The sequence below is a fragment of the Bufo bufo genome, chromosome 3 (assembly GCF_905171765.1).
Source record: "Bufo bufo chromosome 3, aBufBuf1.1, whole genome shotgun sequence".
Taxonomy (NCBI): Eukaryota; Metazoa; Chordata; class Amphibia; order Anura; family Bufonidae; genus Bufo; species Bufo bufo.
In genome coordinates, this window is record NC_053391.1 from 513,813,170 (window position 1) to 513,838,505 (window position 25,336).

At 44.9% G+C, this 25,336-nt stretch overlaps 2 protein-coding genes across 2 annotated transcripts in view; one reads left to right on the forward strand and one right to left on the reverse strand.

The window, feature by feature from the left end:
* PIBF1 (progesterone immunomodulatory binding factor 1) overlaps positions 1-6,986 on the reverse strand; it is a 264,396-nt gene extending 257,410 nt beyond the window's left edge. The window contains 3 exon segments of the mRNA XM_040425363.1: positions 43-143; positions 4,443-4,694; positions 6,690-6,986. Of these exon segments, the coding sequence (XP_040281297.1) occupies positions 43-143; positions 4,443-4,685 (344 nt within the window). The 5' untranslated portion in view covers positions 4,686-4,694; positions 6,690-6,986.
* Positions 6,987-7,037: 51 nt separating this feature from the next.
* Positions 7,038-25,336, forward strand: part of DIS3 (DIS3 homolog, exosome endoribonuclease and 3'-5' exoribonuclease) — a 41,016-nt gene continuing 22,717 nt past the window's right edge. Inside the window, exons 1-11 of the mRNA XM_040425362.1 lie at positions 7,038-7,126; positions 8,094-8,327; positions 11,197-11,354; positions 17,555-17,748; positions 18,563-18,636; positions 20,848-21,015; positions 23,639-23,800; positions 23,896-24,006; positions 24,109-24,246; positions 24,510-24,656; positions 24,793-24,909. Coding sequence (XP_040281296.1) covers positions 8,109-8,327; positions 11,197-11,354; positions 17,555-17,748; positions 18,563-18,636; positions 20,848-21,015; positions 23,639-23,800; positions 23,896-24,006; positions 24,109-24,246; positions 24,510-24,656; positions 24,793-24,909 — 1,488 coding nt within the window. The 5' untranslated portion in view covers positions 7,038-7,126; positions 8,094-8,108. The remainder of the gene's footprint in view (positions 7,127-8,093; positions 8,328-11,196; positions 11,355-17,554; positions 17,749-18,562; positions 18,637-20,847; positions 21,016-23,638; positions 23,801-23,895; positions 24,007-24,108; positions 24,247-24,509; positions 24,657-24,792; positions 24,910-25,336) is intronic.

The following is a 25,336-nucleotide window of genomic DNA, read 5'->3' on the forward strand; positions in this document are numbered from 1 at the left end:
AAAAAAATTCTGGTGACAAATTCTCTTTAAATGAGATCTTACCTCGTATCTTCCTGTTGGATTTTGGTTTGTGTTTCAAGTCTTAAAGCCAGCAACTGCTTCTGATGAACGGTGTCGTTCAGTTTCTCTTCAAGCTCCTCAATCTATGGAGCAGAACGGACATTAGAAATGCAAGAAATGGAATAGTCTGCATTACTGCAAGACACTGAAAACACAGGACTGCTATTAGCCTGCCACTAAAACCGCAAACTGTGTTCAGCCTTGCAAAACTATTCACCCCCCCTTGTCTTTTCTCGTGTTTTGGTGCCTCACAACCTGGAATTAACATGGATTGTTTGAGGATTTGCATCATTTTATTTACAGAACATGCCCACAACTTTGAAGATGTTTTTTTTTTTATTTTTTTTATTGTGAAGCAAACAACAAAAAGGACAAAATAACAGAAAAAAAAGTCAATGTGCATAACTATTCACCCCCCTAAAGTCAATACTTCTTAGAGCCACTTTTTGCGGCAGTCACAGCTCCAAGTTGCTTTGGATAAGTCTCTATGAGCTTGCCACATCTTACCACTGGGATTTTTGCCCATTCCTCCTTGCAAAACTGCTCCAGCTCCTTCAAGTTGGATGGATTGCGGTTGTGAACAGCAATCTTTAAGTCTGACCACAGATTTTCTATTGGATTGAGATCTGGGCTTTCACTAGGCCATTCCAACATATTTACATGTTTCCCCTTAAACCACTTAAGTGTTGCTTTAGCATTGTGTTTGGGGTCATTGTCCTGCTGGAAGGTGAACCTCCGTCCTAGCCTCAGATCACGCACAGAGTGGTACAGGTTTTGCTCAAGAATATCCCTGTATTTAGCACCATCCATCTTTCCCTAAACTTTGACCAGTTTCCCAGTCCCCGCTCCTGAAAAACATCCCCACAGCATGATGCTGCCACCACCATGTTTCACTGTGGGGATGGTGTTCTTTGGGTGATGTGATGTGTTGGGTTTGCGCCAGACATAGTGTTTTCTTTGATGGCCTAAAAGTTAAATTTTAGTCTCATCAGACCAGGGCACCTTCCTCCATACATTTTGAGTCTCCCACATGTCTTTATGCAAACTCACAACGTGCCTTTTTGTTTTTTGCTGAAAGTAATGGCTTTTTTTTCTGGGCATTTTGCCATAAAGCCCAACTCTATGGAGCTTACGGCTTATTATCGTCCTATGTACAGATACTCCAGTCTCTGCTGTGGAACTCTGCAGCTCCTCCAGGGTTACCTTAGGTCTCTGTGCTGCCTCTCTGATTAATGCCCTCCTTGCCCGATCCGTGAGTTTTGGTGGGCGGCCGTCTTTTGGCAGGTTTGCTGTTGTGCCATGTTCTTTTCATTTGGTTATGATAGATTTGATGGTGCTCCTGGGGATCATCAAAGATTTGGATATTTTTTTTGATAACCTAACCCTGACTTGTACTTCTCAACAACATTGTCCCTTACTTGTTTGGAGAGTTCCTTTGTCTTCATGGCAGTGTTTGGTTAGTGATGCCTCTTGCTTAGGTGTTGCAGCCTCTGGGGCTTTTCAGGAAAAGGTGTGTATATGTAATGACAGATCATGTGACACTTAGATTGCACACAGGTGGACATTTCACTAATTATGTGACTTCTGAAGGTAATTGGTTGCACCAGAGCTTTTTATGGGCTTCCTAACAAAGGGGGTGAATACATATGCACATGACAATTTTCTTTTTATATTTTTCTCATTTCACTTCACCAACTTAGACTATTGTGTTCTGATCCATCACATAGAATTCAGATTGACATAACATTGAAAGTAATGCTGTAATGTAACAAAACACAAAAAAATCAAGGGGGTGAATACTTGTGCAAGGCACTGTACATGCTGTGCTATTTTGTCTGGCATTTTGTAACAGAATCTCCAATGGGTGGGGGACAAATCAGGTGTGGAACAAAGTCTTATGAGGTTAAAGGGGTTGCCCACGTTATAAACATCCCCCCTCCTCCCAGGGAGGAATGCTTACAAAATAAGAGGACATATACTCACCTATTTCACCCTGTTGCCTACATCCCCATCGCTGATCCTATGACGTCATCTTCCTGACTACAGCAATGACGTTTCTGTATACCACGGACACCGCACAGAAACCAATCACTGGTCTCAGCAGAATGCACCAGTATATAGAACACGACCACTGAGGTCAGTGATGGGCTACCACAGTCATGGGGGGCATAAAGGCATGTAAAACAAAGAAAGCCCATAAGCGACTAACAGCGTGGCGGTGCTTGAAGCAGCAGAAGATGAAATAAGCAAGTATATGCTATTGCATTATTCTTTGACTATTCCTGTCTTGGCGGACCTCTCTAGTAACTTGGAAAACACCTTTAAAGGGATTCTGTCACCTCGTTTTAGCTTATAGAGATGTGGCCATGCACGGCTAGATCGCCGCTAGCATGTCCGCAATATACCTGTCCCATAGGGCTGTGCACTTTTATTGTGTTTAAAAACTGATTTTAGAGATATGTAAAGGATCCCAAGGGGCTGTACGAACCTTCTTGGTGCCCAGCCACACCCCCCTCTGAAGGAGCCCAGCACCGCCTGCATCCTCCGAATCTCCTCCTTTCTTCACTGTTAGATCGCCGTAATCTCGCGATGCGCAGTTCCTTCCCTGAGGCTGATGCCAGCACAGGGAAGGAACACTATACCGGCACTGCACATCGCGAGATTACGGCTATCTAACTGTGAGCTAGGAGGAGATTCGGAGGACGCAGGCGGTGCTGGGCTCCTTCACAGGGGGGCGTGGCTGGGCACCAAGAAGGTTCGTACAGCCCCTTGGGCTCCTTACCAGGGTCATTTACAGATCTCAAAAATCAGTTTTTAAACACAATAAAAGCACACAGCCCTATAGGACAGGTATATTGCAGACATGCTAGCGGCGATCTGGAAATAATAGCGATGAAAATATTATTAAGCATACAATAAATCCAGCTTGTGTCTGTCTGATCATCTGCGATCCAGGCTGTGAAAAAAAAAAAACGGAATTTTTTCCAACCAGTTCAATGGAGGCGCCCCATAAAGGTCACTTATTGCCCATAGGTGATAAATGACTGATGGCTGGGGACCACACTGATCACTAGAGCCAGATCATGGTTTTTCTATTAGGATATTCTGAATGAATGGGAAGCTGATGGGGGGGGGATCATATCAAGGCCAACCCCCCTCCACTACAGAAACTCTCTCTGGAGTACATGGATTGCATATACATTTCTAAGTCTCCAGTGGAAGGAACCCCTGCAGTCAACGTTTTGTCTGAACAACTCTCTAAAATGCTATCTTTATTTCTATGGCAGTGAACTGATTCTTATAGAGGCCACTACAGACCCTCAACCACTATTCCTCCAGACCCACAACATTGGCAGGTTCACTGTGGAGGAGCAGCCTGACCTATGGAGATGTGTCCAGGTCTACACAAGTATAGGACTTGGTTTCAATGATCACAGTGTCATTTGGTCAGACAATGATATATCCAAGTGCAGCAATGATGGTGAATGATGCTACTAGCAGGGGGGAACAATTTTCCGATGTTCATCCCTTTACTGAGGGCTCATGCACACGACCGTATGCCCTCCGAGACATACGGCCGAGAGCGGGCCATATGTCACGGAGCGGCATACATCATGCGCACGGGAGTACACAGCATCATAGGTTACTAGGGCCGCCCGCGGGGCTATTGTCCTGCACTCATAATATCATAAGTGCAGGACAATAGTCCGGCGGACGGCCCTATGTGCACAGCATGATAGTAACCTATGATGCTGTGCTCTCCCGTGCGCACGATGTATGCCGCTCCAGGACATATTGCCCGCTCATGGACCGTATGTCTCAGAGGGCATACGGTCGTGTGCATGAGACCTGACTAGAATCCCAATCCATAGCAGAATGCTGGTCAGATCAGGGCAAAACTTTACATCGATCACATTGGGGGGGGGGGGGGGGGGGGAGAATCATTTATCACGCTGAAATACACCTATATTAGGCGTATTTCAGGCGCAGATAGCAGCACAACTGTTAGTTGCGTCGCTATCTGCGACTTCGCCCACTCATGCCAGGTCTAAAATTGTGGGCGTGGGGAAGGGGATGGGCCGGTGGGCCCATCTCATTCATCATTTTCTAGGCCTATTTCAGGCGTAGAAAATGGTCTAAATGTAAGACAGCTCGGAAGCTGGCACTAGATGAAAGTTATGGAGAGGCCTGTGCCTCTTCATAACTGAGACTGATTTATCGCCAGCACAGGGGCTTTATTAAGACCAGTATCTAAAATGCCGGTCTTAATAAATGTGCCCCTTATGTCTTTAGTGTTGGTCAAGAACGTCAGCCATGTCAGCTGCTCTATCCTCCAATTTTATGACGCCTTCACAGAACATCGGTGGACAGAAATGACATACCTTGGTCAGGTATTCTCCTTTCAGGTTGTCAATCATCAGGTTCTTTTGGGACAGCTCGATCTTCAAAAGCTGAAGATTGTGAAGAAGCTCCTTCCTTTCAATCAGCTGTCGAGTGATTTTAGGAGAACCGTTGCGCTCCTCGGATGAGGAAATGTCATCTGTGGGCACCGTCGTTTCCAGGCTGATGTCCTCAGACTCCAGGGAGCTGGAGATATTTACTTTTCTGCTCATTTTCCGAGACATAATCAGTATCTACATAAGGCGAATAGAAAATAGCGCTCATTAGATTCAAGGGGTTGTCCGAGATCACAATATTCAATAAATTAAAGGGTTCTCTCAGATCACAATTTTGATGGCCTGTCCCCTGCCCTGGACAAGTAAATGGGACAACGCTGCATTCCACAGAGCAGCCTCCGCTAGGTACCCAGTAATCCGATGTACAGACCAAAGAAAACAGTGACGGGGTTGAAGCTCCATGGCCCATTCACAAAAGTCAGATCCCCACTAGTGTTGAGCGAACTTCTGTTTTAAGTTTGGCGTCTAAAGTTCGGCTTCCGGTTAGCGAAGAATCCCGATATGGATTCCGAATTCCTGTATGCAGGGCTAGAAAGGTCCGAAGATTTCAAATGCTAGGTTTTAGAACCTGACCCGATGCGATCAGAATCTGTGGGGAAGTCTGCCAGTAATGTTCAGTTTCCCATGTGCCATGCCACTTCATCCATTCTCTATGGCACTGCTGGAGATATTGGGCATCTCCGCCTGTCCCATAGAGAATGAATAGTGTGAGAGGACACATGGTCGACCTGCGGCTCCATCAGTACGAGGGAACGGGATCCCAGCCGTTGGTCCCAATATAAGACTGGAATGGGGTCTGACTCCTGACAATCAGCTGTATGAGGGGACTACAGCACTTAGGGCGAGCACTGCAACCTCTTGCTCAGCCTGTGATGTCCCCTCCATTGGGCACCTTTCTGCAGCTTAGGCCCATTCTAGTGGGACTGAGCTGCAATACCAGACGCAACTGCTATACAATGTATTGCACGGTGGTATACTATGGAGGGGCTGCAGCGCTTCAAACAGCCGATCATCAAGTAGTCTGACCCCCCTATCTAATATGTCCTATCCATTCACACGTCCGTAGTGTATTGCGGATCAGCAATACACCCGGCCGGCACCCCCATAGAACTGCCTATTCTTGTCCGCAATTTCGGACAATAGGACATGTTCTATTTTTTGCCGGAGCCGCGGACGGGAAGATCGGGGGGCTACGGAAATTCGGATAGCACACTGTGTGCTGTTCGCATCCATTCCTGCCCCATACAGTCACTTTCACTGACACCTTACACACTTTTCTGATGCACTACAAGGTCCAGTATGTTCTATGTGAAAGGTTAAAGGGGCATTTATCCTGTAGAGAAAGGTAAAGGGGTTCTCTGGGCTTTTACTATTGATGACCTATTCTCAGGATAGGTCTCCAATATCAGATCGGCGGGGGTTGGACACCAGGCACCCCCACAGATCAACTGTATGAAGGGAAGGTGCGGGCAGTATGTGCGTGCCATCATCCTTCCTGCGCTGCTGCTGCTTCTCTATAGACAGCAGCAGGAAGCGAGACAGCGCGCACCTTTCCTTCATACAGCTGATCGGCGGGGGTGTCGGACCTCCGCTGATCTCATATTGATGACCTATACTGAGAATAGGTCATCAATAGTAAAAGCCAAAAGAACCCCTTTTATACAAGCCACTTACTAATGTACTGTGATTGTCTATATTGCTTCCTTGATTCATTTTTCCATCACATTATACACTGCTCGTTTCCTTGGTTACGACCATCCTGCAATCCAGCATCGGTGGTCGCGCTTGCACACTGTAGGAAAAAATGCTGGCCTCTCAGGTGGCCGGGACAACAGGACCGCACATAGGCTGGTGCTTTTTCTTATAGTGTCCAAGCACAGCCACGCTGATGGATTGCAGGGTGGTCGTAACCATGGAAACGAGCAGTGTATAATGTGATGGAAAAATGAATCCAGCCAGCAAAGGAAGCAAAATGGACAATCACTATACATTAGTAACTATCTCTACATGATAAATGCTATTAGCTGAAGTGAGACACCCTTTAAATACAGAGGCTGGCAGGCCATGTCCAGACTTGTAGTTTTACAGGTCATACACATACAGTGTGCGAGTAGTGACATAAAGCAGGAGAGAACTGGACGGGACAATGTACGAGCAGACACTACTACATACCTGACTCTTCCTCAGCTCTCTGGCGCCGCTACAACCGCCTCATTGAGCACAACACAACTGAACCGGCCTGAGCTGCGCCTGCGCACCGTAGCCCCGCCCCTCTGTACTCCTGTCAAGCTACTGTACTCTTGTGCTCGCGCTTTACATGCGTTATACGGCGATAAGACATAAAGGAAAGGAAAATGACTCCGCATTCTATACATTTCATCATAAATACTATACACTCCAGTGTTCAGCAGCCGAAATAAGCTTATTCTAACCCATACGCCGGATACTTCCGGGTTTGCGGGTCACATCTGGTTTTGAGCAGCAGCGGTCCGGATTGGTTCCTGTGTGACCACTTCCTGTTTCTGCACGTGGGTATTGAGCATGCGCAGTGCTGGACTGAGAGGAAACGTGTGAACTGTGGCGGATGCCCTTTCTATAGTGGAGTAAAGGTAATGTACTAGTGCCTGGTGTGCTGCCAGGCTCAGGGGTGGCTCGTGCTAGGTGGCCTGTGGCTAGTGCCAGGCTCAGGGGTGGCTAGTGCTAGGTGGCCTGTGGCTAGTGCCAGGCTCAGAGGTGGCTAGTGCTAGGTGGCCTGTGGCTAATGCCAGGCTCAGGGGTGGCTAGTGCTAGGTGGCCTGTGGCTAATGCCAGGCTCAGGGGTGGCTAGTGCTAGGTGGCCTGTGGCTAGTGCCAGGCTCAGGGGTGGCTCGTGCTAGGTGGCCTGTGGCTAATGCCAGGCTCAGGGGTGGCTAGTGCTAGGTGGCCTGTGGCTAATGCCAGGCTCAGGGGTGGCTAGTGCTAGGTGGCCTGTGGCTAATGCCAGGCTCAGGCGTGGCTAGTGCTAGGTGGCCTGTGGCTAATGCCAGGCTCAGGGGTGGCTAGTGCTAGGTGGCCCGTGGCTAGTGCCAGGCTTAGGGGTGGCTAGTGCTAGGTGGCCTGTGGCTAGTGCCAGGCTCAGGGGTGGCTAGTGCTAGGTGGCCTGTGGCTAATGCCAGGCTCAGGGGTGGCTAGTGCTAGGTGGCCTGTGGCTAATGCCAGGCTCAGGCGTGGCTAGTGCTAGGTGGCCTGTGGCTAATGCCAGGCTCAGGGGTGGCTAGTGCTAGGTGGCCCGTGGCTAGTGCCAGGCTTAGGGGTGGCTAGTGCTAGGTGGCCTGTGGCTAGTGCCAGGCTCAGGGGTGGCTCGTGCTAGGTGGCCTGTGGCTAATGCCAGGCTCAGGGGTGGCTAGTGCTAGGTGGCCCGTGGCTAGTGCCAGGCTTAGGGGTGGCTCGTGCTAGGTGGCCTGTGGCTAGTGCCAGGCTCAGGGGTGGCTCGTGCTAGGTGGCCTGTGGCTAGTGCCAGGCTCAGGGGTGCTTATTGCCAGGATTAGTAAGCTGGAGTTACAATTAGCTGACTGTTACTTGTTTTATCATTATTAGAACCAGAAAAGAAAAATGTTAAAGTCAAAGACGTTCATGAAGAAGACTCGCTCTGGTGGCATCTTAAAAATAGTGAGAGAGCATTACCTGAGGGACGACATCACCTGCGGGTGCCATGGATGCGATGAGTGCCAGCAGGAAAGCCCGGTGCTGCAGATGGAGCCAGTCCTGGAGAGTTCTCTGTGTGAACGTCCCCACTACATACTCCCTGACACCAATGTGTTGCTGCACCAGGTGAGCCCGCCCCCCTGTCTTAGAGGTGCTGCTTCTTACATTTCTCTTCTGGGTTTTTATTTGGTCATTTCATGTGGATTTTAGTATTTTCTTAACCCCTTCCTGCCCACCACACGTCAATTAACAGCCCCCTGGCATGGTCCATGTGCTTGAACCCTGTAGATGTGTGCGTTTTCACACTGACGCCCAGAAGTGGTCATTTAGGTGCCTGCATGAACAACAGATTCACCCGATGAACAGACCTTTCGCTCGTTCATCGGGTTATTAGCTGCACCTTTATATGCTTCGTTCCTGATTATCTGCCCAATTATCTACACATGTAAATACTTCCTGTAACTGATGACCTATCCTCTGAATAGCACCTCAGCATCTGATCAGTGGCGGTCTGACACCCGGGAACCCCACCAATCAGCTGTTTGAGAAGGCTGCAGCTTTCTTGCAATTACCATAGGCCAGTGACATTACAACCATCAGTCACATGGCCTAGGAGCAGCTAAGGGGCTAATGGTCATGTCGTCACTGGCTTAGGGTAAGTTGTGAGAAGGCCGGGGCTCTCTCAAACAGCTCATCGGTGGGGGTCTTGGGTGTTGGACCCCTACCGATAAGATGCTGATGACCTATCCAGAGGATAGGCCATTAGTTACAAATGGTCAGTTAACCCCTTTAAAATAATTGTTTGCCCAATTTAAAGAGGTATTCTGTTTATATAAAGTTATCACTTATCCACAGGATAGGGGATATCTATTAGACCGGTGGGGGTCCTACCGCTGGAACTCCCACCTATCATGAGAACAGGGGTCCCAAACCCCATGGAGCCCCCAGAAATTAACGGAGCAGTCGGTCAAGCATGCACGCAGCCACTCCATTCATTTCTATTGGGGTTCCGGAGATAGCAGAGTGCTATTAGATCGATAGGACCCCTACCGATCTTATAGTTATCCCCTAACCTGTGGATAGGGGATTACTTTTTATAACAGGAATATCCCTTTAAGACCTGTAAGTGATGCCCACTCCAATTTTAAATAATAAGAAAGCCCCATGTGTTGCATAAAAATTTGGGGTACACAAAAAAAATAAAAAAATGCAGTGTTCCAAAAGGTGAAGTTTTACTATGGGTGTGAAGGCTTAAAGGGAACCTGTCATGTGGATATTTGATTATAATCTAATTATATACAATCATTAACTACTAAAAAGTGCCTTAGATGTATTCACTTACTGGTGTGACAGATGGTTACCTCATAATATACAGACAAAGATGCCATATGCTAATGAGCTGATTTGAGTCCAGCGTGATGTCATTGAGTCCAGCGTTTATTTAATTCAGCGCTATAGCCACTGCCCTGCCCACCTGCTGCTGATTCCTATGGAAACAAACTGTCATTCAGCAGCAGGTGGGCGGGGAGAGTCAGGAGATCATGAATATTCATGACTCATCATTATCAGCTGGAGCTTTTTAATACAAGATGTTGGCAGATTGACTGAGTCAATTATAGAAAGTGACCCAGCATTGTGCTAAGAGAATCAGTCACTTATTTATGTTGCCCTTAGTTAGGACACCATAAAACTGGTGACAGGTTCCATTTAAGGGTACTTTCACACTTGCGGCAGAGTGATGCTTTGCAAGAACAGATCCGTCTCTACAGATGTCATAGAAACATAGAATGTGTCGGCAGATAAGAACCATTTGGCCCATCTAGTCTGCCCAATATATCTGAATCCTATTAATAGTCCCTGGCCCTATCTTATATGAAGGATAGCCTTATGCCTATCCCATGCACGCTTAAGCTCCTTCACTGTATTTGCAGCTACCACTTCTGCAAGAAGGCTATTCCATGCATCCACTACTCTCTCAGTAAAGTAATACTTCCTGATATTACTTTTAAACCTTTGCCCCTCTAATTTAAAACTATGTCCTCTTGTGGTAGTTTTTCTTCTTTTAAATATGCTCTCCTCCTTTACTGAGTTGATTCCCTTTATGTATTTAAAAGTTTCTATCATATCCCCTCTGTCTCTTCTTTCTTCCAAGCTATACATGTTAAGGTCCTTTAACCTTTCCTGGTAAGTTTTATCCTGCAATCCATGTACTAGTTTAGTAGCTCTTCTCTGAACTCTCTCTAGAGTATCTATATCCTTCTGGAGATATGGCCTCCAGTACTGCGCACAATACTCCAAGTGAGGTCTCACCAGTGTTCTGTACAGCGGCATAAGCACTTCACTCTTTCTACTGCTTATACCTCTCCCTATACATCCAAGCATTCTGCTGGCATTTCGTGCTGCCCTATTACATTGTCTTCCCACCTTTAAGTCTTCTGAAATAATTACTCCTAAATCCCTTTCCTCAGATACTGAGGTCAGGACTGTTTCAAATATTCTATAACGGATCCGGAGGAATGGAACCGTTATATAATTTTTTTCACATTTTTACCAGTCTGCGCATGCGCTGACCGGAAGGACAGATCTTGCTTTGCGGTATTTCTAATGCCGGATCCGGCACTAATACATTTCAATGTAAATTAATGCTGGATCCGGCATTCCGGCAACTGATCCGGAATTTTGGACGGAGATAATACCGCAGCATGCTGCGGTTTTTCCTCCGTCCAAAACGCCGTTCAGTGACTCAACTGAAGACATCCCAATGCATCCTGAACGGATTTCTCTCCATTCAGAATGCATGGGGATCTACCTGATCAGTTCTTTTCCGGTATTGAGCCCCTATGACGGAACTCGGTGCCGGAAAAGAAAAACGCTAGTGTGAAAGTACCCTAAAATGCTCCCAGTCATAAAAGGGTTAATATTCTCTGAATAGGTTATTTGTTCTCATTTCTGTAAATGTTTTATTAGAAGGCATTTTTTTCATGTTCTTCTTTAGATCGACATCCTAGAGGACCCTGTCATCCAGAATGTGATATTACTGCAGACTGTTGTCCAGGAAGTGCGGCGCCGTAGTGCGCCCGTATACAAGAGAGTACGAGACCTGACTACTAATCCGGAGAAGTACTTCTATACCTTCACCAATGAACACCATCGGTAATTCTACACAACACTTGTGATATGGAGCTGCAGAAAGATATATTAGATATTGTATACGTTTGGGATTATCTCGGACAGTTGATTTTTACACCCCCTCCCATAAAAATATATATTTGTCCAATGCGATCGTCGGATGCTTTGGCGGAAAGCAAAATTGTCAGATTGTTTTGTTTTTTTTCCCATGAGAAGAGACATATAGATTGCAAGTGTATTCAATCCAAATTGACAGGATTTACTAAAAGAAATCTCATGTCTCTGCCCATGTTTAATGCATATAGGACTAAAGGGTAATGCTACTTTTGTATCTATCTAAACTCTATATATAATATATATGTTATTTATTAGCACAATTTCTTCATGAGTGAAAGTGATACAGTAATGGAGAAGGACAATGTTGGATTCTGACTTTTATTGTGCCCCACCATCTGCAGAATCCAGGACGTAGGTTATGGAACAGCAGATACAGGTTGTCATAAACGTAAAGCATTCCCATGCTATTTTTTAAATGATCATAATACACTAGTATAGGTGATAATAGTGAACTTTGTAATATATTTTATGAAAGAAAGTGTTGTGTTTCTACACTTATTTCCCTGCCCCAATAATGATAAAATAAATCATGATAAAAGTTTAGGTGTGCCTTAACAGTATAAGGAGAGAACGTTATTATAGAAATGTGTTAATGCTAGTTAAAGGGGTTGTCCACTTTTTGTATCGATGACATCAACCCGGCACCTTCGCCGATCAGCTGGTTATAGAGAACACCGCGCTCTTACGAGTGCTGCCTTCTCTTCACTGCTCGCCAAACACAATTGCAGCGGTGAGCAGTGTAATTACAGCTCTCCCGTTCCCCCTTCACTTGAATGGGACGGATCCCTCCTTCTCACTTGGAACAGGAAGGAGCCGTCCCAACGATGTTTCATCCCAAGTCGATTCGCTCATCCCTAGTCTTGGTATACCATGAAGAGACTGCAGCTTTCATCGAGCCCCTACAACAGGGGTGCCAGAAGTCGGACCCCCACCGTTTGGATAGTAATGTCCCATCCTAAGGCAGGGCATCAATATTTAAAGGAAATCTGTCAACTCCCAAAACCATCCCAAGCCTCCAGCAGTACCTGCGTGTAGCCAGCAGCCTGTTTCTGATGATGCCTTTCTTCCTGAAGGCAGATGCAGCAAAAGTACTGAAAACGTTGTTTTATCCCCTGCCCGGCGCGCTTCTACACACATGCTTGAAGTCAAGGAGGCAACGGCAGTTCGGCAAAGCCAACCGAACTCTGGCGCATAAGTGCTGTCAATCACAGCGAAGGGGCAGGGAAGGGGGGGGTGTTTACCGTGACTTGAAGCAAGGAGGCCGCTTGACTTCAAACGTGTGGAGAAGCGCGCCGGGCAGGGGATAAAACAACATTTTCAGTACTTTTTGCTGCATCTGCCTTCAGGAAGAAAGGCATCATCAGACACACGCTGCTGGCTACACGCAGGTACTGCTGGCGGCTTGGGATGGTTTTGGGAGGTAACAGGTTCCCTTTAAGTCTTGAAAACCGCCTTCAAATGCATTGGCTGGGATTGTGGGATATAATCTATGTAACACAAATATTTTAAATGGGTTTCCCAAGATTTAGATAAATCCCCCAAATATCTCCTGTAAGAAACATTTCCATGACACTCCCAGGGAGACGTTCAGTAGTAATGTCTTTTATTCACCACTCCTCTTGCCGGGACTTTTCTCAAGCAATAGAAGTACCATGGCATTTTTCTTACTATTTCTCTGGGGTTATTTGATGGCATCCACAGTCACTGGCACGCCTTATTTCTTCAGCAGAGCTACTCTTCACTTTTTTTTTTTCCCTGTAATAAATAGAACCATAGAATGTGTCGGCATATAAGAACCATTTGGCCCATCTAGTCTGCCCAATATACTGAATAGTATGGATAGCCCCTGGCCCTATTTTATATGAAGGATAGCCTTATGCCTATCCCATGCATGCTTAAACTCCTTCACTGTATTTGCAGCTGCCACTTCTGCAGGAAGGCTATTCCATGCATCCACTACTCTCTCAGTAAAGTAATACATCCTAATATTACTTTTAAACCTTTGCCCCTCTAATTTAAAACTATGTCCTCTTGTAGCTGTTTTTCTTCTTTTAAATATGCTCTCCTCTTTTACCTTGTTGATTCCCTTTATTTATTTAAAAGTTTCTATCATATCCCCTCTGCCTCGTCTTTCTTCCAAGATATACATGTTAAGGTCCTTTAATCTTTCCTGGTAAGTTTTATCCTGCAATCCATGTACTAGTTTAGTAGCTCTTCTCTGAACTCTCTCCAAAGTATCAATATCCTTCTGGAGATATGGTCTCCAGTACTGAGCACAATACTCCAAATGAGGTCTCACTAGTGCTCTGTAGAGCGGCATGAGCACCTCCCTCTTTCTACTGGTAATGCCTCTCCCTATACACCCAAGCATTCTGCTAGCATTTCCTGCTGCTCTATGACATTGTCTGCCTACCTTTTAAGTCTTCTGAAATAATGACCCCTAAATCCCTTTCCTCAGATACTGAGGTTAGGACTGTATCACTGATTTTATATTCTGCTCTTGGGTTTTTACGCCCCAGGTGCATTATCTTGCACTTATCAACATTAAATTTTAGTTGCCAGATTTTTGACCATTGCTCTAGTTTTCCTAAATCCTTTTCCATTTGGTGTATCCCTCCAGGAACATCAACCCTGTTACAAATCTTTGTGTCATCAGCAAAAAGACACACCTTACCATCGAGGCCTTCTGCAATTTCGCTGATAAAGATATTAAACAATATGGGTCCCAGAACAGATCCCTGAGGTACCCCACTGGTAACAAGACCTTCGTCAGAATATACTCCATTGACTACAACCCTCTGTTTTCTGTCCCTCAGCCACTGCCTAATCCATTCAACAATATGGGAGTCCAAGCCCAAAGACTGCAATTTATTGATAAGCCTTCTATGTGGGACAGTATCAAAATCCTTACTAAAGTCTAGATCAGCGATGTCTACTGCACCTCCGCCATCCTATTATTTTAGTCACCCAATCAAAAAAATCAATAAGATTAGTTTGACATGATCTCCCTGAAATAAACCCATGCTGTTTCTCATCTTTCAATCCATGGGATTTTAGATGTTCCACAATCCTCTCCTTAAGTATGGTTTCCATTAATTTCCCCACTATTGATGTCAGGCTTACTGGCCTATAGTTGCCCGATTCCTCCCTACTACCTTTCTTGTGAATGGGCACAGCATTTGCTAATTTCCAATCTTTTGGGACGACTCCTGTTACCAGTGATTGGTTAAATAAATCTGTTAATGGTTTTGCTAGTTCACCGCTAAGCTCTTTTAATAGCTTTGGGTGTATCCCATCAGGCCCCTGTGACTTAATTGTATTCATTTTAGGCTACTTTCACACCTGCGTTAGGTGCGGATCCGTCTTGTATCTGCACAGACGGATCCGCATCGATAAGGCAAACTCTTGTATCTGTTCAGAACGGATCCGTTTGCATTACCATGAACAAAATGCAAACGGATCCGTTTTTACTTACACTGAAAGTCAATGGGAGGCGGATCCATTTTCATTTGCACCATATTGTGTCAGTGAAAACGGATCTGTCCCCATTGACTTACATTGTAAGTCAGGATGGATCTGTTTGGCTCTGCATCGTCAGGCGGACATCAAAACGCTGCAAGCAGCGTTTTGGTGTCTGCCTCCAGAGCGGAATGGAGGCTGAACGGAGGCAAACTGATCCGTTTTGGGCCGCTTGTGAGAGCCCTGAAACGGATCTCACAAGCGGACCCAGAAACGCCAGTGTGAAAGTAGCCTTAGACAGCTGACTTAGAAACTCTTCCTCTGTAAAGACACCTGCATCAAAAGATTCATTAGTCTTCTTTCCTAACTGAGGTCCTTTTCCTTCATTTTCCTTTGTAAAAACTGAACAGAAGTATTCATTGAGGCAGTCAGCTAGTTCTTTATCTTCTTCCATATACCTTCCTTCTTTTGTTTTTAATTTGGTAATTCCTTGCTTTAGTTTCCTTTTTCATTTATGTATCTGAAGAATGCCTTATCGCCTTTTTTCACTGACTGAGCTAATTTCTCTTCTGCCTGTGCTTTAGAAGCTCTTATACCTTGTTTGGCCTCTCTCTCCCTAATCTTATAAATTTGCCTGTCAATCCCTTTAACCTATGTGCTACTGGCATCTTCTGGCATTGTTCCAGGGGGCAGTTGGACTGCTGGATCATCACTCTTTTGCCCCCCTTTCTTAGTTTAAATGCTCCTTAGCAAATACTTTGAACTGTTCACTGAGGACATTCGTTCCCTTGAGAGAAAGATGCAAACCATCTTTCTTGTACAGTTCTTTTCCATTCCAACGAGAGCTAACATGAGACAGAAAGCCAAACCCTTGGTTCAGACACCATTCACCCAGCCATACATTGAATTCCTTAATGCGCATCTGCCTGTCATGCTGAAGGTTATGCACAGGCAAAACTGCAGTGTAGGGATCGACCGATATTGATTTTTTTAGGGCCGATACCGATAATTTGTGAACTTTCAGGCCGATAGCCGATAATTTCTACCGATGTTCTGGGAATTTTCATTTTTGAAAAAAAAACATTTCCTACACAAATCTGCTGAAAATTAATATGTTTATTGTTAACTTGTGTGTGTGTATATGTATGTATGTATATATGTATGTGTGTGTATGTGTGTATATATATATATATATATATATATATATATATATATATATATATATATATATAATTTTTTTTTTTATTTTTTTTTTGTAAATCTTTCTTTTTCATTTATCCTTAATATTTATTTTTATATTTGTTTTTATTTATTTTTTACTAACTTTTAGCCCCCTTAGGGACTAGACCCCTTGTCCTATTCACCCTGATAGATCTCTATCAGGGTGAATAGGATCTCACACTGTCCCTGCTGCTCTGTGCTTTGTGCACACAGCAGCATGGAGCTGAACATGGCAGCCAGGGCTTCAGTAGCGTCCTGGCTGCCATGGTAACCGATCGGAGCCCCAGGATTACACAGGAGCAGGGGAGAGGGGATCCTGTGTCCACTGCCACCATGATTAATACTGGGGGGGGGGGCTTAGGTGCGCCACCAACATTTTTTAATACTGGGATGGGGGGCGCACTACGCCACCAATGATTAATACTGGGGGGCTTGGGGGGGCGCACTGCGCCACCAATGAAGAGAAATCTCTCATTAATTCATATACAGGAGGCGGGAGCTGGCTGCAGAATCACATAGCCGGCTCCTGACCTCTATGAGCGGTAGATGCGATCCGCGGCACCTAAGGGTTTAACTACCGCTCATAGAGGTCGGGAGCCGGCTATGTGATTCTGCAGCCAGCTCCCGCCTCCTGTATATGAATTAATGAAAGACTTATCTTCATTGGTGGAGCGGTGGCCACAGCCCCTCCCCTTCTTTTGTCCTCTATCCTCTAATTGGCGGCAGCAGCACAGGGGGAGGAGACACTGCTTCCTTCTCCCCTGTGCTGCTGAGAGAACACGGAGAGCGCTGTCAGCAGCGCGATCCTTGTTCTTGGTACGTTATCGGAATATCGGCAAAATAGATGCTGATAACGGTCAAAATCCTGAATATCGGCCGATAATATCGGTAAAACCGATAATCGGTCGATTCCCTACTGCAGAGAATGAAACAGTCGATGCAACCTCCCGTATATCATTACCAAGTGTGTGAAAAGCTTCCTTCACCTTTTGAAACCTCATTGCAAGGACAATAATTGGACAATAACATCCACCTCCCTTTCCTGCTTTGCTTCCCTAACAATTTTAAGGATACGTAGTCTGTCCCTGCTAGCGGTAGCACCAGGGAGACATCTCACAAAACCATATATCTTATACATTTGCTCCAGTGTTGTGTCTTTATTACAGGTTGCTTCAGTTTAGAAATATGTCTAAAATGTCAACAATCCCTTTAAAGGCTACTTATGTGCAATTTAGCAAATAATATCATGATTATTATTTATTTTGATGTACTGCTACTACAATAAGAATGGAGCAGCTTTGGAAATGGGAGTTCAGTCCAGAGGTCTGTGCTTAATCCATATCCGAGAAACTAAGATGATTGTGATTTTTGTACTTGATGAATGATAAGAGAGTGATAAGTAATCTGTTGTGTTTTGTACATCGCAGAGAAACTTACATAGAGCAAGAACAGGGGGAAAATGCGAACGATCGAAATGACAGAGCAATTCGGACTGCAGCAAAATGGTATAATAAACATCTGAAGAAATCTGCAAATCTCAAAAACCTGCAAGTGCTACTAATAACGAATGACCGCAGTAACAAAGAAAAAGCAGCGGAGGAAGGGATTGTAGCTTTAACATGTAAGTTATTTTTCAGTGTGTGATTTCTCATTGCGTGGTTTACTTTCCAATGCAGGACATCCCTGAATTGTTCTGCTGCCATCAAGTTACAGTAGTCTTAGGATACAATATCTTCAGCATACCGTGGTCTTTCCTTCGCCACCGTAACTTGAAACTACATTCAGCAGTGCAACAAACAGTCTGGGTCTGCGATCGGCTGGATCTTCCAGCTGATCGACCTTTTCACAGGTAAAACACCTGTATGACTGAAGTGCACCACTATACAGTGCTACATGTTCTGTCCTGACTTGCACCTGTGCTAAGATGGGCTGTTCCTTTGGACTGTTGGCGGCTGTCCGGGATTCTGAAGAAGCATCTATCCTACATGCAGTTTCCACCGGCTCGCTCTGACTTTTATATGTACATACTTGCTTTATGTGTATTGGTTATCTGCTTATTTTTCTTTAATCTTTATTTTTATCTTAATTTGTGATGACGTTTTGGAAACTCTAGAACCAGTTATTGGTTTTCCATAGAGTTTTATAGGGGGGGAATTTATCAAGACTGGCATTTCATATTCTTAATAAATGAGGTGCTTCTCTGGCCCATTGTGCTGCAGAAAGTCAAATTTACACCATCTCGGAGCTGCTGTAGCTCCCACAGACAGCTTAATAAATTCTCCATTTGCAGTGTTACAACTTATTGTGGTCGTCCAGGAACCAATTAATATTGTAACTTGAGGAACTACCTAATCTGGTTTCTATAAAAATTAGATGTAGACATTCTTTAATATTAAACTGGTTTGGTGTATTCAGCTTATTATTTTATATTTTAGGTGAAGAATATATTAAAAGTTTGACTGCTAATCCTGAACTTGTCGATCGCCTCGCTTGTGTGTCTGATGAGAAGGTAAGTCGTTATTTATGTGGCATGTTTCTCTTCTGGAAACACATTACTGAGGGCAGTATACTGTAGTGACCGTCACGTTGATTTCAGGTGGCTTTTAGAGTACCGACATGCAGAGTCCCGTGGTAGCTCGCCAGCACTTCGAGGGAAGCGAGTCCAGTGAGACTCGCTGTCCTCGTCCTCCCTGCCTCCAGACAGTGAGTGACAGGTTTCTTTCCTGTTTCCAGCTGACAGGTTTAAAGTAAAATCCACATGTTATGTAACAGAATCTATCAGAAAATTTGACCAGGGAGGAGGTGTAAGCATTAAGATGTATTAAATTAGGATTTTCCCACCACGTTGCAATGAAACCTTAGCAAATAGATGGTCGGCACCTTGTGTCACGTGGTCTGTTGCTATACATAATGCTTTGCTAATGCATAAGGTAGAAAAATCAGTTTAGATTCCAGCAACTGAAATAACAAGAACCTGTCATCAAATTAATACTGTCCCAACAGCTCTTTATAAGGGCTCATTCAGACAACCGTAGTGTTTTGCGGTCCACAAATTGCGAATCCGCAAAACACGGATACCGGCCCGTGTGCGTTCGGCAATTTGCAGACCGTGCATAGCTGGCACTATGATAGACTCAAAGAAGAAAAATACTCAGTCACGTTGCCTTTCAATGGCGCTGCTGGTATTATTTGAGGATATAAGGGGAAATATCTATGTATTAGTTTTATTATATTTTTTTTAATGGTTTATTTAATGTTTAAATTTTTTTTTTTTATGCGAAATCTGTCAGATTGCGAATAGGGAGTTGCCCCTTGAGGGGATTGTCTTTTGAGTAATTGAACATATAAATAGAACGCCCCAGTGGGGGTGGAGTATGCCCCTGACTAAGCGAAACCTAGGTCGGGCTGAACTACGAGGGTGATATACCTATGCGATATGCCTTTTATATTCCGTGTACTTTTGTGAGTATAATAAATGCCAATTGATTTCACTTTGTTGGTGGTTCTTCACTATTTTGCGCCATTCTTGGCATCCGCAGAGAGACCAATTCATGAACTGCAAGTTTCCTGTGGCCCATCGATGTTTGCCTATTTGTAAAACGTGGTTGCTGTCTTAATCCAGTGAAGGATCTCCTCTGTGAATTGGGAGCAGCGCGGTCCTATACCGAGACTCATTCAGGCACTATGATAGAAATGCATATTCTTGTCCGCAAATGCGCACGAGAGTAGGACATGCTATTTCAGAAATTGCAGAATAGATGCGGACCAATCATATGGTCATCTGAATGAGCCCTAATGAGGGATCCTATTGGTATTTCACAAAGCACGTACTTAGGGTAGCATGAATCGACTGACAGGTTCTTTTTAAACTTTACTAAAAGTTTAAAAAGGAAATTTGCTGCATTTAAAAAAAAAATTATTTAAACCAGTGCCGGGGCCCGGAACAAACGTTGTCCAGTCCACTCGTCACTGGTTTCCTTTGACATGGCTATGAATCAGTCCACTATTGCCAGCTTTCTGAACCATAATCAGCAGGTGGCTTGGTATATATTTATTAAAATGGATTTATCTCCTTTTCTCTTGTATTGTGTGTGGGATTGGCTCTGGTAGACAGGCTAGCGGACGCAGTATAGAGGCAATCACAAAGTCTTTAACTGAAACAGTTCGGTGTTTATTCACACATAAGGAAAAACAAAATGACTGTTCATAGTCTTGGTGTTTGTTCAGGGGCCTGATTCCCGGCTCTCAGCCCTTTAGCACAACACAAATTCACAGGTCCCAAAACACAGAGACTCCCTAGCTTCTCTGTCAGATGGAGGATTAACCACACCCAGCTGAGATTGCTGGCTGTTTTTTTATTTTTTATATAGGCCAAAAAGACCCGGCCTGGAGCGTGGGGAGCAGCCACCCACCCAGCACTTTGGCTACTCCCAGTAAGACCCGGCCCGGATCGGTTTTGCAGCCATACTAACAACAGTGTCAGTCAGCAGTAGCTGCCGCTGACACTTAAAACTACCGGCTCTTACCTCACCGAGGCCAGAAATCTCGGTGACGCATACCTTTTATTAATGACTGCCTCTTGCGCCTTCCTACATCTGTTAGAATTGGCATAGATCCAGATTCACTACTTAGGAAGTTTCATCTGGCATGTTCCAGCGCCCAGGTGTGTCGTACTGTGCGGGATACATTTTATACTGATACGGTTATGTTCTTTCCACAGAATGATATTGAAAATGGAAGAATTATTTTTCTAGAACATCTTCCACTATCAAAGTTACAACAAGGTATCAAATCTGGGATTTATCTGCAAGGAACTTTTAGGGCAAGCCGAGATAACTTTCTGGAGGCCACAGTCTGGGTTCATGGAGATTCTGCAGAGAACAAAGAAGTAAGTTTAAATGTTCACTTCTCCAAAGAGCAAAGTATGTCTTGACTTACCATTGCATTGTTATAAGACAGTGGATGTTGTAGAATAATTTATTGCTATATTGATGACCTATCCTCAGAATAGATATCATCAGATCTGCGGGGCCGATCAGTTGTAGGAAGAGAATGCAGTGCTCGTACGAGTGCTGTGTTCTCTTTGTTGTTGACCGGCTCGCTGTTAATATTGCAGCAGCGAGCTGTTGTAATTATAACTGCCATCCCCATTCACTTTAATGGTATAGCTCCGTCCTATTCAAGTGAATAGGAGGAAAACTTCCCATTGAAGTGAATGGGAACGGAGGAGCTTTGTGCTGTAATGTCAACGGCAAGCAGGTAAACAGCATACGAGCGCTGACTTCTCTCCAAACAGCTGATCAGCGAACTGCTGGTTGTTGGATTTCCGCCGATCTGATATTTATGACCTATCCCAAGGTCATGAGTATAGCAAAAGTGGAGCACCCCTTTAATAAATGGCGGTATTTAAAGGGGTAATACAGAGGTCTCTCACAGTAAGCTGTACAGCCATCTGAAACTGAGCACAAGACTGCCATCCATTGCTTCTTAGTTCTGGAAATCTAAAGTGTAGTTGGCACATCAAGAGGAGAGTTCTGTTAGTCAGTGACTCTCTATATGCAAACAAACAAAAAACATTGCGTGGTGTTAAACAAGCAGGAAGTGCTCATACCCACATGCACTTGTGGCCCGTTGCTAATGGCGATCCCCAGCAAAAATGCATACAGTGGAGGATGACCGCAGCGGACCACAAGTACCACAATAAACATCCTACACAAGAAGCAATTATGTGGATGTAATAACCAATATAAGGCCTCTTTCACACTTGCGTTGTCCGGATCCGGCATGTACTCCACTTGCCGGAATTACACTCCGGATCCGGAAAAACGCAAGTGTACTGAAAGCATTTGAAGACGGAACCGTCTTCAAAATGCTTTCAGTGTTACTATGGCACCCAGGACGCTATTAAAGTCCTGGTTGCCATAGTAGGAGCGGGGAGCGGGGGAGCGGTATACTTACAGTCCGTGCGGCTCCCGGGGCGCTCCAGAGTGACGTCAGAGCGCCCCATGCGCATGGATGACGTGTCCAATGCGATCACATGATCCATGCGCTTGGGGCGCCCTGACGTCACTCTGGAGCGCCTGGGGAGCCGCACGGACGGTAAGTACACTGCTCCCCCGCTCCCCACTACACTTAACCATGGCTGCCAGGACTTTAGCGTCCCGGCAGCCAGGGTAACCATTCAGAAAAAGCTAAATGTCGGCTCCGGCAATGCGCCGAAACGACGTTTAGCTTAAGGCCGGATCCGGATCAATGCCTTTCAATGGGCATTAATTCCGGATCCGGCATTGCGGCAAGTGTTCCGGATTTTTTGCCGGAGCAAAAAGCGCAGCATGCTGCGGTATTTTCTCCGGCCAAAAAACGTTCCGTTCCGGAACTGAAGACATCCTGAACGGATTTCACTCCATTCAGAATGCATTAGGATAATCCTGATCAGGATTCTTCCGGCATAGAGCCCCGACGACGGAACTCTATGCCGGAAGACAAGAACGCAGGTGTGAAAGAGCCCTTACAATATAATAATAGTAAAGACAGGTGCACTCTGCGTACTTTCTAAACCCTCAAACTGGTGTTAAAATTGAGAGATTAGCCAAAATATGCTACAGTGGAGGACATGTCTGAGCCCGAGCACCGCGCCAAGGTTTCTCAAGTAGCTTGGGTCCTAACACTCACCTACCTGGAGGGGAATAAACTCTAATTTAAATGTGCCTGTTTTCCATCCACAGGTTATATTTAGGTGCACCTGTGAGGCCTGGGCCATATCAGCCAGTCTTGAGTGGGACTCGCAGACTCCTCCCTCCTCCCATTGCTAGCATGGTTCCATGCTGTAGGTAACTGGTGAGTTGTCTGTGAGTCGGACCTGACGCTCCTGTAAGTCGCCCACTGGCCCCTGGTATTGCCCATACAGCTCAGGTAGGTGAGTGTTAGGACCCGAGCTACTTGAGAAACCTTGGTGCGGTGCTCGGGCTCAGGCATGTCCTCCACAGTAGGATATGTTGGCTAATCTCTCAATTTTAACATGAGTTTGAAGGTTTAGAAAGTCCGCAGAGTGCACCTGTCTTTACTATTATTATATAGTCAGTGGCTCTCCCCTAATCCTTGTTGAAGAGAAGCTGCTGGTTGGCAGATTTTTCCTCTTATGAGCGCACAAATCCTGTAAAAATAGTGTACAGAACTAGATTGGCTTTCTGTGTGGGGCAGAGTGCCCCCTGCTTTAAATGGTCACTGTAATTTAAAAGAAAAGTCTAACAGTGTTATTCCTCATGGCTTGGCCCTCCACGGGTACAGTATTCTGGTCAGGCAGTTACTGCCCTCCTTTCTCTGTTGCTCTGAGTGGTACATACCTGACTATATGCCAGTGTGATGTCCTATGATCCTGTCTATGAGGCTGACTTGGACTTCAGTGTGGCTTCTGTATTGTTACAGATAGACAACATTCACTTTGGCAATAGTTTAATAAAATGTGTGCTGTGCAGACTTCATGCACAACTAATGCTTCTGGACTTTCCCAGATACTCCTGCAAGGATTGCGGCACATTAACCGAGCGATGCATGAAGATATTGTCGCTGTACAACTGTTGGAAAAAGAGAATTGGGTGGCTCCATCATCTGTGGTCTTACAGGATGAAGGAGAAAGCGATGACATTGACTCTGTAGAGGAAAAAGAAAAAATGGTATAGTCTACGCACAATGGTTATGTAGTAGTTGAATATGGAAAGCAGTGGAAAACGGTCAAGTAAGTGCCCTGACCTGCGTGGTTTTCTTATAGCTACAGACTGCTGAAAAGAAATATGCAAAACCTTCAGGAAAAGTTGTGGGGATCATAAAGAGAAACTGGAGACCGTACTGCGGCATGTTGGGCAAATCGCAGATTAAAGAGGTTTGTGTCATTCATTTCAGTCTTCAGCTTCTTTATCTTTTTTATGACTAGACTGCTCAGTGCTTTAGTGTTGTAAATTTCATCGTCTGTTAACTCTTTCAGTCTACCCGGCATTTGTTCTTACCAGCTGACCGGCGGATACCACGCATACGCATAGAGACAAGGCAAGCGACTACCTTGGAGGGGCAGAGAATCATAGTTGCAATTGATGGTTGGCCAAGGAATTCCAGGTATCCTAATGTAAGTGCACTGTATGTCAGGGATGAATATGGTAGTTACAAGTGCATTTGTATATGAATAATAAGACGTCTCTGCTTGGACTGTCAAAAACCTGATTTCATTTTTGTCTGTTTTGATTCATTCTTTATAAATCGAATGTTACTGTAGTAGTTGGAGAGAGTTAGTAACTGCTTGTAAGTGCTCTTTCCAGAACTTACCACAGTATTGTGTTGCTTGACTGTTTTTGTTTGAAATACCTGACATTTATGATTTTGTTACCTTAGGGTCACTTTGTTAAGAACTTGGGATCAGCTGGTGATAAGGAAACGGAAACCGAAGTCTTGCTTCTAGAACATGATGTTCCTCATCAGCCATTCTCCCAGGCTGTTCTCAGCTTCCTTCCTAAAATGCCGTGGTCCATAACTCCAGAGGTGAGAAATCCTCCATTTTCCATCATACTAAATGCGGTTCTATCATATTCTTTTCTCTAACTTTTCTAGTGTTCTCTGTTACTATTTATTAGACTTTGCAAAGGTTGATGAGTATTCTGTTATTTGCACCTTTTAGGACATGAAGAACAGAATTGATCTGAGGCATCTCTATGTGTGTAGTGTGGATCCCCCTGGCTGTACTGACATTGATGATGCGTTGCACTGTCGAGAGCTTGAAAATGGCAACCTTGAGGTGGGTAAAATCTTTATTAACAGAGCTACTGATAGGCCGCTTTCAGACAAGCAAGCGCAGCACCTGTCCTGACCTCCCAGCACTGCCGGGGGTCGCATAGCATTATATTGATTTATGCTGCTATGTAACCTTTACAGTTCTGGGGTGTATTGTATAACACTGAGATAAAGCTGTCCGTGTTCTACAATACATTCCAGAACTCTAAGGGTTACACAGCATCATAAATCAATATAATGCAATGCTACCCCGGGAGGGCTGAAAGTTCAGGACAGGCGCTGCGGCTCCGAAGAATGACACTCACTCGTCTGAAAGCGGCCATATACTTCAGCAGTTTCTATTGCTGTTACGCTGTGTGCCTATCAAAAATTAAATTCATAAGTAATGTTAAAAGGGTTTTTCCAAGATTTTTATACTGATGAGATAACCT